At 34.8% G+C, this 11,646-nt stretch overlaps 1 protein-coding gene across 1 annotated transcript; it reads left to right on the top strand.

Moving 5' to 3' along the window:
• The first annotated feature begins 225 nt into the window (after window positions 1-225).
• On the top strand, window positions 226-11,580 carry LOC111002633 (FAS-associated factor 1). Its single transcript, XM_022272797.2, has 15 exons — window positions 226-379; window positions 726-794; window positions 882-1,002; window positions 1,297-1,419; window positions 1,930-2,101; window positions 2,390-2,534; window positions 3,491-3,613; window positions 4,331-4,451; window positions 7,099-7,244; window positions 7,869-8,023; window positions 8,191-8,327; window positions 8,848-9,010; window positions 9,316-9,553; window positions 10,318-10,395; window positions 11,064-11,580. Exons 1-15 carry the CDS (start codon window positions 341-343, stop codon window positions 11,142-11,144), a joined length of 1,911 nt encoding a protein of 636 aa, XP_022128489.2. The 5' UTR covers window positions 226-340; the 3' UTR covers window positions 11,145-11,580.
• Window positions 11,581-11,646: the final 66 nt, after the last annotated feature.

Raw genomic sequence — 11,646 nt, 5'->3', positions numbered from 1 at the left:
TTGATGCTTAACAGTGTGGCCGGTGTAAGATTTTTGACCGACTTCAGGGAACTACCAGTTACTGCAAACCCCATTTTTTCCATACTATTCGGCAAAATCCGACTCTATATCATTATATTTTTTCTCCTTGATTTAAACACGATAAAATAATATACAATAGTGATGGTTGTCACAATTATGTACGATGTATTTCAAACATGGCTTTGTACTTATGATCAAATACTATTTGGGTAATATTGAATAAAGAAACGGCAGCACTTGTAGTTAGTTTGGGAAGAGTGACTTGTCTGTAAATGTAAATGTCATAGTTATCGGAAATTTCGAGTGGAAATTAATCGCGATGGCTGAAAATAGAGAAGAAATTCTTGCTAATTTTCAGGTGAGTTAGTAAGTTATTATTTAAATTCAGACAAAAGAATTTAGGAAGTTTATAACGATTTCTTTCTAGATATACAGGTTATGTGATGAACAAAAACAGTGACTTTTAAGTGCTATATCTTAGCTTTTTTAACTTGTGTATGTAGTATTTGTGACAAATAAACTTTAATTCAACAATGTTCTTTTCCTTGTACTTCAAATATAAAATTCTAAACAAAACGCTTAGGTTTCGAGAGTAATCTAACAATGACATTGAGCCTTTGTGTTGTTTTATTTACGCATTAATCCATATGATTTCCGTTATTGCATTAAATTTTTCATGAAATGGTTCGTATTTGAACTTGCAGACCATTACCAATGTTGAAGATGTCGACGAAGCATTATTTCACTTAGAAGAAAGCAATTGGGATTTACTGGTATGTATTTAAATGTTATATGTCCTTTGTCTAGTGTAAAAAACAAATTTTAAACTATACATTGTACATTGTGTATTGTTTTTTTAGTCTGCAATAAATAGAGTGTTGCCTCAAGATGGTAATTCCACAACTCAGACAAATAATGCACAAGATGAAGAGATGATTGATGATGACATATCTGTGATAACTCCAAAAAACCACCCGCCTGGTAATTATTATTATTTTAGCACTGTTTTAAAAATAGCAAGTTATTTGCCTTTGTCAAGCTTTCATAATTTTTAAAGGTAGGTATGAAGTTCCTTTGCCAGAGATCATCCTACAGAATTTATTATTTTATTATCTACTTGCTATTTTCTATTACTGATTTGTTATCTTACTCTATAAGTTTGATTTTAAGAAGAATATTCCTAAAGCAAGATTAATAAAACTTTTGAATAAACTAAATGCACAGTAATTAAAAAAAGCTGTGTTACTTGAAATATAATATAAAAAATTTTTTTAGATCGGCAAGATAATCAGGCTTCAACATCTTCGTTAAGAAACAGCTCCTCTGATTTAGTAGAACTTCAAGTTAACTGTAATAATAAGATAAAAGAAATTATTATTTCTGGTTCAGCGACTGTCAGTAAGTATAACAAATTAAAAGCTAGTTACATGTCACTCGAAGATTACTTCACTATATTTATTTTTTACCACATGTGGAGATAATTTTTTTTGTGTGCACATCTAACATCGAGTTAGAAGTGGACATAATTTTTTACTATACATATATATCATGCCTTTTAAATTTGATGAAACTTTTTATATTAAATATAGCAGGGATCCATAGACTAAAACCTGATAGGATTTAAGTGCAGTAGGAATTTGTTTTAAATTGAACTTTCTTAATGAACATGGCAATGGTAATGTGAATTTATTGTATTTTAAAGATTGGTCTATATATGAATTGTTTAATAGTTTTTCTAAAATTCATATATATTATTTGTGAGTGTAAGAAGTTAGATATTTCCTACATTAAAAACATAACTGGCTCTTCCAATATAAGTATATTTTGTGCAAAATAATGTATTTTTAATTTTTTATTCAGATATGATAATGATGAAGATATTAAAATTTCCTTTTTGTAATCCACTAGGTGATTTAAAAAATCGTTTAGAAATGGTGTTTGGTATACCAGTATGTCAGCAACAGATATCAGGCCTGGGTGGGTCAAAGGCTACATCCACAGCACTGCTTTCAAGTTTAGGCCTAGCTAGAAATGCTGTACTTCGGTTAAAAGCTGCAGATGGATTGATGGCTGATGAAGAGTGAGTATTTTAAAGTTGTTACAAGCTTATTCAATTGTAATACTCAAAGATTGGATGATTGTGAGAAGACCTCATAACCATTAACGAGACAGTATGTCTTCAATATGTATAAATAAAATATATAATATACTAAATTACTAACCTTATCATTATACATTTTAATACTTTAAGACTTTCCTTTTAAAAAAATATGGTTTTATATTAAACCTACACATCTTTTACAAGCCAATGCATTTGTTGTAAAAAAATTGAAGCCGGTGTAATATTTATTTCAAATACTTGTACTAGGGTAGCAGAAAGACTGACAACCACATATGTTCTACACGTAAAACATGAAGAAAGAGATTACACCCTCAAATACCCAGGAACCAAAACTGTGCAAGAGGTTAAAAATGATCTCTTCTCGCTGACAGATATACCCGTTAGACATCAGGTTTGTTAACGTTTATTATTTAGACTGTAGACAGTGAATGTCAGTACATGGTTATTGTAGATAACCAGATTCCTTGGCAAGATAATTTCACATACAATTGTAACAAGACTGACAAATGTTATGAGTCACATATGCTAGTTTATATGACACATACTTGCTTTGTCGATATTAAGTCAAAACCTTATTTGGTATTTACAATTAGTATCCCAATGGTAAATGGGTCCGCTACCTAAATCGCAGAAAATAAATTAAATTATGTTGCACCCTGTCAAAGTCTTTTTCTCATTACACCCAACTAATAACTATCCCAAATATTAAAAAAAATGTCGGCCATATTGTCACTATTTAGTACTTTTCATAATGTTGCAACACTGAAATTGTCAAATTTGGTGTATGTATTAATTTATAATAAATTTCTGCAGGTTCCTTCTTTGTCTCGTACAAAATATTTTGACTAAATATCATCATACCATGTATGACATATAAATTGAAATATGTTACATTCATAATTTCAATATACTTTAAATTAAATATACTTTGAAGGTAAAAAAAACATTGTTGTTTCATGTTGCATATATTAAAGGTAAATACAAAATTTATGATTTTTATTTTAACTTTGTTTTACCGAATGGCTTGATATGTATTAAATATATGATTATTATATTATCAATTAAACATTCTTGGTATATGTATTTATCTGTGTGTTTGTTTTTACATTTCTAAATAGTTGCTTGTTGTGTGTTCAAGTGGAATTGAGAATGGTATAGATTTACAATTTGATTAGAAAGACCGGCAACGAACTTGCGAGTAAAATTTTTGCACTCATACAAGTGCCAATGGGCGGCGGTATAACAAGATGAGCCTCATGCCCGTTTGCCCTATTTATACATTTTTATTTTTTTTATGTAAATAAAGGACGTCTTTCGGGTCCGCTATAATAATTGATATATTACCAGGTATGGACAGGGTGGCCAAATGTAACGGGCTTGGATGACACAGTGCTAGCAATGGTGGGGTTAAATCTACCCCAACATGAACTAACAGTTCGTGGAGCCCCTAAACAAAGAGAATATAAGAGGGTAAGTTTCAATTTCAATGGTCAAAAATGTATTGGATTTTGAGACACGGTACTAGGATATTACACTCACTCACATGTACACACACCCATACACCCAACACGCTAACACAGGCGTAATACGCCGCGTCGCGTAAGCTGTTAAAAATTGTTATACCGTCTGTACACACGAGAGGCTCTCGCCGAGTCTCGATCGATAGGATCGAGAGAAGAGCTCCTGTACACACTCGTTAAATTAATTGTATTTGAAACACCGTTAATGATGGACGTGGAAACTGCTGCTGCAAAGACAAACTCTTTGTGTAATAAGTTACTATAATTTTCTTCACGTTTACCATAAAAAAATTACGAAGCCATGGCGAAGAAGGTGGATGGTAACCAACACCGCAACAGAAATAGATTCGACCACAGATTGAACGAGTGCGCACAGGTCGCTCTCGTTTAACTCGCGAGACCCTTTGACTCGTGCGCAAAAAACCGACAGGCGACCGAGAGAGGCGAGAAAGCGAGACGAGACAAGAGCCGAATTGTACACTCGCGATCGGCCTGTCTCGACCAGTGTGTACAGCCGGCATTAGAAGAATTTGCTGTTAATTTTTGGTTCCCAAATCTTACACATTTTAATGGATACTTTTGAATAATATACTATTATTTATAATAACAATTTGTTATGTCTAGGGTTGTAGTGAAATAATTACGTATCTTCTATGAAAAATTGCAGATAATAGTAGATAGTTCGGACAGTGAAAACAGTTCGGTTGAGGAGGTCGAGGATGCCGATTCATTCCCTGCCGAAGATGACATGTTCGTCGATGCCCCTTCAGACCGGCTTCAGCCTTTGAGTAAGATTTGTGTTTTATTACCTGAGATATTTCCTATTTAACAAGCTGTCAAAAGATAGCGTGTTATTAGCTGATGATACAGCTTTAAATTTGATTATTTATTTACACTTTGTTATCATAGTAGATGATTTTAAAAATTTTATCTTTCGCCTTATCGTTTTTAGAAAAACGACACAAACAATAGAAAAAATTAAAATGTTAAGTATAGCTAACTTTAGGGTGTCGCTTTTTAGTGACGGTTTGGTGCGTAAGGTTGATTTTTTCCTTACGCGCCAAAATAAGTATTACTTTAATAAAAAGCCTGTACTCCAGTACCTACTACATAATAGCCATGTCACTATGTTTTCACATTAGCCCACGAACACCGTCAGTCTTCATTCTTGCAACCATTTTCCATTCCTTCCCGCTATCTGTTATATTGCATACATATGTAGGTATTATGCAAGTTAATTTGTTATTAGAAATATAAATGTATTTTCAAAAGAAATAAAATCAGATTCGTTTCAAATCTTCTAAGGTAAAAAATAGTATCTTCTTTTCTAAAAAAAAAATTTTTTTTCAAACGGCCGAATCTATACATGACGGTATAAGATTTGACGTTGTCAATCTGTTTAACTACGGATTTTATTGATATTTTTATATTGAAACCATCGCAAATGAGCTGCCATGATCTAAATCCTGATGAAAATCAAATAATCGAACAAGAAAATAAAGGCGACGGTGATAAACAAACCGACCAAGGGCCTAGCACGATCAAACGCGTATTAAAACGAAAACGTATCAAGTATACGAAAACACGAACGAACATTCCACGAAAGTCGAAGACAAGAGCGTTGATATTAATAAAAGCATTTGTTAAGCCTAAAGGTAAGCTGCAGACCAGAAATAAGCTGGTCCCCCTGCGAATACATTCCCCTCAACCAACGAGGTCTAGTACGCATGCAGCAATGAATTGAAGATGTCTTCAAAAATCTCGTATAAACAGATGTCCGTCCTTGTTCACTGGAGATAACGCCCATATAGATGTTTATTTATATGTCGACCAAAAGGGTTTGTCCCAAAAGCCTACAACAGCTCAAAAGAGATGAATTCTTTTGAATATTTATTAATTTTGGAAGTTGGTTTTATGGTTTAGATTATTGGTGTACCAGTTTTGTGATATTTTTGTTTTGTTACTTGCTGTTAATGTTTTATTTTATATGCTAATTAGAGTAATATATAAATCGAATTATATACTTCTTTCAATATTTTGTATTAGACAGTTAGTCTTTACGAATGCAGCTGACGTCAGCTGATTATCTTGACGTCCGTTGACGTCCACAACTGAGCGTTTAAATTCAGTTTTAGCCGCGTACCACCTCTATGTGGAACCAGGCGCTCACTGAAGTATTTCTGAACTATTTCGACTTAGTTTAAGAAAAGAGCGTACCAAAATCTTAAAAGGCTGGCAACGCACTCGAGCAATGCGTGTCCGTGGGCGGCGGTATCATTTAACATTAGACATTGTTACTGTAATGTCCTGCCTCTTGGAGTATTACGGCTCACCAACACCACAACACTATACAGTCGTCTTAAACACAACCGCTCCGCTCGGGTGACGGTTGACGACTGACTCGTGACGTAGGCGCATGAGACAACCAAGCAACACTTTATTTAGCCAATACACTACAGTTACATTAAAAATAATAGACTAGCTGCTTCCGCGAACTTCGTTTCTCCTTAATGCTTAGCCTACCTTTTTAGTACATGCCAACATGGAACATTTTGCCATGCCACCCCCTTTTTTATTTTTTGGTTGATTTTTTACACCTTGTGTCCGAAAAACCCTAATATCTTACGGAACCCTATTTTTGTTCAAAATTAAATATAGCCTATATTACTCGTGGATAATGTAGCTTTCGATTGGTGAAAGAATTTTTAAAATCGGTCCAGTAGTTTATGAGCCTATTCATTACAAACAAACAAAGTTTTCCTCTTTATAATATTAGTGTAGATATCAATTGCTGCGCTAGATGAAGTGAATTTGGTATTATTAAAAAAAAGGACATCTTTTGAGTAGGAATTATTTGTTAAAGTAAAAATAGTTTGTAACCAATTTCGTATACTTAGGTAAATAAAACTTTAGTAACGGTTTTTTTTTTATTTTTTGATAATGGTTCTCTTTTGACTTTCTCTACTCTAGTACAAAACATTTTGTGCGTTGTTAATAATTATTTCTTTATTGCTTAATTTTTCCCCGTGAATTCAATTATAAACTTTTCTACTGCAAGTAGAAACATATTCAAGTTTTATACATCCATAAAACTATGTTATCTTGAAGTACCAAACCCCTGTATAACTCTTATAAGGCGATTTCATATTATGCGATTTTAGTCGTATAATACGGGTGTGCAATACCCGTTATATTATCTGTATTTATGACAAATGTTTTTAACGCACTTATTTCGTTTATAACATAGATTTTCTTTGTATTCAATTTAAATCCCCTTTATTGAGAATTGACAAACGTGAATTATTTGTACGTGTTATCTCATACAAGCGCGTTATGCAATAATACTCCTGCAACGCGAATCCTATGAATTATGATGCACAACCAATCTTCTATTTTAACATTATGGGCAGATGTTTTTATGATTGATATTTCTAGTGTCCGAGCGAGTCCAAGACGAAGCCCTAGGCTGCATAGAGTTTGCGCAACGGTTTCGAACTCGGTACGGACCGAATTCGCCTAACTTCTTCGAAGGGACGCTGCAGGATGCAATCAAGGAGTCCTGTCTCACCCCAGCCAAAGAGGTAATTGTATATTTCATTCATCCAAGAAGCTACAGTTAAAACAACGAAATCATTAATAAGTACTTTTATAAACGGCTACAAATTTATTAGAACACATGTTCAGTGATCATTATAGAATGTCCTCTATTTGGAGACTCCAGGTGTGTTCTGCAGCTACAAATCGATATATTATTATATCGAGAATTTACTAATTTTAAGAAGCTTCAGATCACAACTTCATGATTTCTGCAGTAAGAGAGTAACATGCGACACTCACTTCAACAAGAGCATAGCGGAGGCAAGACGACAGACGTCTATGAATGTAGAATAGTAATATGTAATATAAATAAATATAATACGTTAATATAATTATATAAGAACTTCTCGTTGGGCCTAGGTTACTGAAAAACGTCTATATTATTTAAATACAATTTAGTTTGTTGAACAGTGGCCCAGTGGCTACGCGGTCGATTTTCAATCCTAAGGTCGGGGGATTTTATGTACATAAGTCATGGATTGCAGGAAGACGTGTATTGGACATGGACATTGTCAAAGGGCTCGCATGTGCATTGCCGACCTTTATAAAAATTAGATTTAATAACTATAAAGAAAACGAAGACCCATGAATTAGCATTTTTTTTTCAGAGAAAGCTCCTCGCGTTGTACCTCCATCATGAGCATTCGGTCTTATCGAATGTGTTTTGTGCCCAACTTCTCGGCTGTGAAACGGTGTTGCAGACACTTGCGGCTAACTTCATAGTGTACGGCTGGGATCTCACTTACCCGGATAACATGAATTTGTAAGTATTTTAACCTTTATTGATATGTTTTCTGTACAAACGTGCTGTCTTTTTTATAGAATTTTTTTTTAATCACGTCGCTGTTGGGGTAACTTGGGATCGCGTTAGTTGATAAATTCAACCTAACTAAGATTAAAAAAAAACATTTTCATAATAATGTTTTTCAGATTACTTACGTCAGTGACAAATGCCTTAGACCTAGTGGCCAGTAGAACGATTCGAAGGATTCCAATAGACCGATTGCCCGCGCTGCTCATTATCATGCGCCTGCGCTCCAATACAGAGATTTACTCTGTTATCAATGGTGAGATTTTTAGACCTCTATTTTCCTTTAGTACGCCATGCACTTGCATCTCTGTATCCACTGAGAACCAACCTCTTTGACAATGTCGATCTAATAATACACATTTAAACTCAACGATAATCTTGTTTTTAATCTTTAATTTAACATTTTTATGTACTTTACTATACATATATACATATATACAACTTTACACAAGACTGCAATACGTACACTGGTAACTTTTTTTTCTACTAATATAAGTATTTATTACATTCCTCTTCTTTCTTTTTTGCGACTGAGGCGCAAAGTAGCTGCTATGGTCTCTGGCAGAATGACCAGCCCATGCTGAGGAGCATAATGCTGATCCAGGGCCAATTACAGCCACAGCACACGATCGCTCATTTTTTTTCTTTGATTATTGTGTGTGGTTATGTGTATTTGTTATTACACACGCAAATACAAATATATATAGGTCTCAATAAAGTAGGTATTTAAGATTTCTAACACTAAAAAGCCGGTGTCAATTGTATTTGGTTTGTAGGTAATGTGGGGGTGTCGGAGTTGGTGGGGGGTTTAATGGAGGCGGTGGAAAGATTCGCGGTCCAAAGGGAAGAAGACGCGAAGGTCGAGAGGGAGAGACTGGCGAGGCAACGTGTCAAGTGGGAGCAGGACGAGGCGTACCAGATGAGTCTGGATGCTGACAGGTATTTAACATATAATGACTTAAAATTCATTAAAAATTTATTATTAATACAACAATAACCTCGAATCCCATGTAATCTAAAGAGAAACTTGCGTTGAAAAGAAAGAATTTGCGTTCATAGATAACAGAATATAAAGTCATAGATTATTTACAAATATTGTCAGCGATACCGTGGATTACTTCGAACATTTTAGTGTCACGTGACTTGTAAAAATATTTTTTTATTTTTACAAGTAATACTTTAATTACATTCATACTGTAAAGTTTTGTAGTTTATTTAAGTGTAATACCTTAAAAATTGAACAGAGCAAAAGAGGAAATAAAGAAACAGCTAGAGCTGGAACGGAATCAGGAGATAGAGCGCGCGGAGTCCGAGCGGCAAATGCAAGAAGCGCAGAAGGAGGCGCAAAGGCTGGGTGCGGAGGCCCGGGTGCCTCCGGAGCCCGAGGCGGACGCCGGTGACGTCACGCGTATACGGGTGCGTCTGCCCCCGCCCCACCACGAGTGCCTGGAGAGGAGATTCAGGGCGCAGGACACGCTGGCCGTGAGTTGATCTTTGATTTCATTAGTTTCATAGCCCCACAGCACAGAATTATATAACAATAAATTATGTAAGATGTTAAAAATGTTGGGTATTTTTTTAGAATTGGGGTCAAACGGGCAGGAGGCTCACCTGATGGTAAGTGATACCACCGCCCATGGACACTGTCAATGCCAAAGGGCTCGCGAGTGCGTTGCCGGCATAATAATAATATATTATATTTTATGAATATACTAGCTGTTTACTTCGATGCGGCGCATTGTAATTGGTTGAAAAATGAGAAATAACAAAAAGAATACAATTCATATCAGTTTAATTTTACAATAGTTGTGGATATACAATATTTTTATTAATGTGCAATCCGCATCAAAGTCTTAACCACACAATTCTTAAGATTGAGCTTGGGCTTTATTATTGCAAATGCCAATCGAATTGGAAATTGCAATATTTTAATTTGAAATGGTGTATCGGTCGGGATCATGGGTAGTCGAAGAATGAAGACATCTTCACCTTGAAAGGCCCTGTTAAAATCGATGCTTCCACTATGTTGCCCTTGCAGAGTTTTGACTCAATTACTATTGGGGTTGTCAGCGAGTGCTTTCCTCGCTTCCGGCAGCTTTAAAATAAAAATACATAAAAACAATCCTTGATGCGATATATCATGCTTAGAATTCAGCTTGATCGGTACAGAATTTGGAGTTGAAGTGCAGACAAACCAACATAACATTTTTTTATATTTATATATATATAGATGTTTCGATTTTCAGGGGCTGTTAGACTTCTTAGCGTCGAAAGGTTACCCACAAGAGAACTACAAAGTTATTTCTAGCTGGCCTAGAAGAGACGTAAGTTTAATATGTGTTATGTTCTTGGTCGAGTTTGGTTTTTATAAGAGAGGAGGCAAACGAATAGGCGGGTCACTTAAAGTTAAGTATAAACGTCGCCCATGGGCACCAGGTCGGCAAGAAATATTTTTAATAAAATAGTTTACCTAAAGCTTGATTCCACTTAACAGTGACCGCTTTTATGTTTTAAAAAAATGAAAAAAGTGCGTGCGTACAAAGTACACATGACAGAAATGAAACTTCTTTGTAAAATAATTATTACTAAGGTAAAAGCCCCAATAGATGATCACTCCATGCATTTGTATCTATATTCACACTGTTTATGTGCTAATGTGAAAATAAATAAATAAAAAACTGCGATTACTGGACGTTATGCGACAGAATTCCCTTCTAAAAATCTAATATGTAGCTACGAAACGAATACTTCAACCAATAGAGTGTAATTTTTCTTGATCTCCCTTTCTCACTCACTCTCAATCGCTCTCTCCCTTTTTTTTCGACAAACACGCTGCACATTTTCGTGACGTCCCGTAAAAAATTGTGTGCAGCATACGCACACACACACACACTCTCAGCTACTCTCAAATATGTATTTGAGAGTAAAACGAAACATATATATATGTATAATAATATAAATGTAATTAATTAATGTTAAATTTATTATTCAGCTGACAGCGGAATCTCAGAGCAGTACACTGAAGGCACTAAAACTATATCCACAAGAAACCATCGTCCTGGAGGAGCGGTGAAGCGCGCTTTTTGCAACTACCCACCATTTGTCATACGGTTTTTTACCTAAACGGGGATTTCTTAACTTTGCCGTTTTTTAATAAAATTGGAATTGTGTGTTCATTGTGAACATTTCGTTGTATTTATTTTTGTACCGGTTCAGACACGTTTCGGAAGTATGAACGGATCTTACAATTCTGACCGGAAGTTATCAACAAATCGGAAATTTTTGCACAGTCACCATTTTTTGGCGGGCTTGCTATTTTTTTTTAATTCGTATAAGGAATCGTCCCCATAACATGTATGACGTTATTGAAATCAGTGAACGTGAAAATCTTTATGCAAAGTTTGCGGGTACCTCAATGAAATATTAGCGTTGTCTAATTGCAACATGTTACAATAATAACTCTTAATTTGTATAAATTGCATTATGTTAATTAAAGATTTTAAGATGGATCCTTGTATTTTATTTATACACCTTTAAACTAACTCATTAGTTAAATGTTTAGGCGCTTGTCTAAA

This window comes from Pieris rapae, chromosome 3 (assembly GCF_905147795.1).
Source record: "Pieris rapae chromosome 3, ilPieRapa1.1, whole genome shotgun sequence".
Classification (NCBI taxonomy): Eukaryota; Metazoa; Arthropoda; class Insecta; order Lepidoptera; family Pieridae; genus Pieris; species Pieris rapae.
This window is presented reverse-complemented; position numbering and strand designations above follow the sequence as displayed.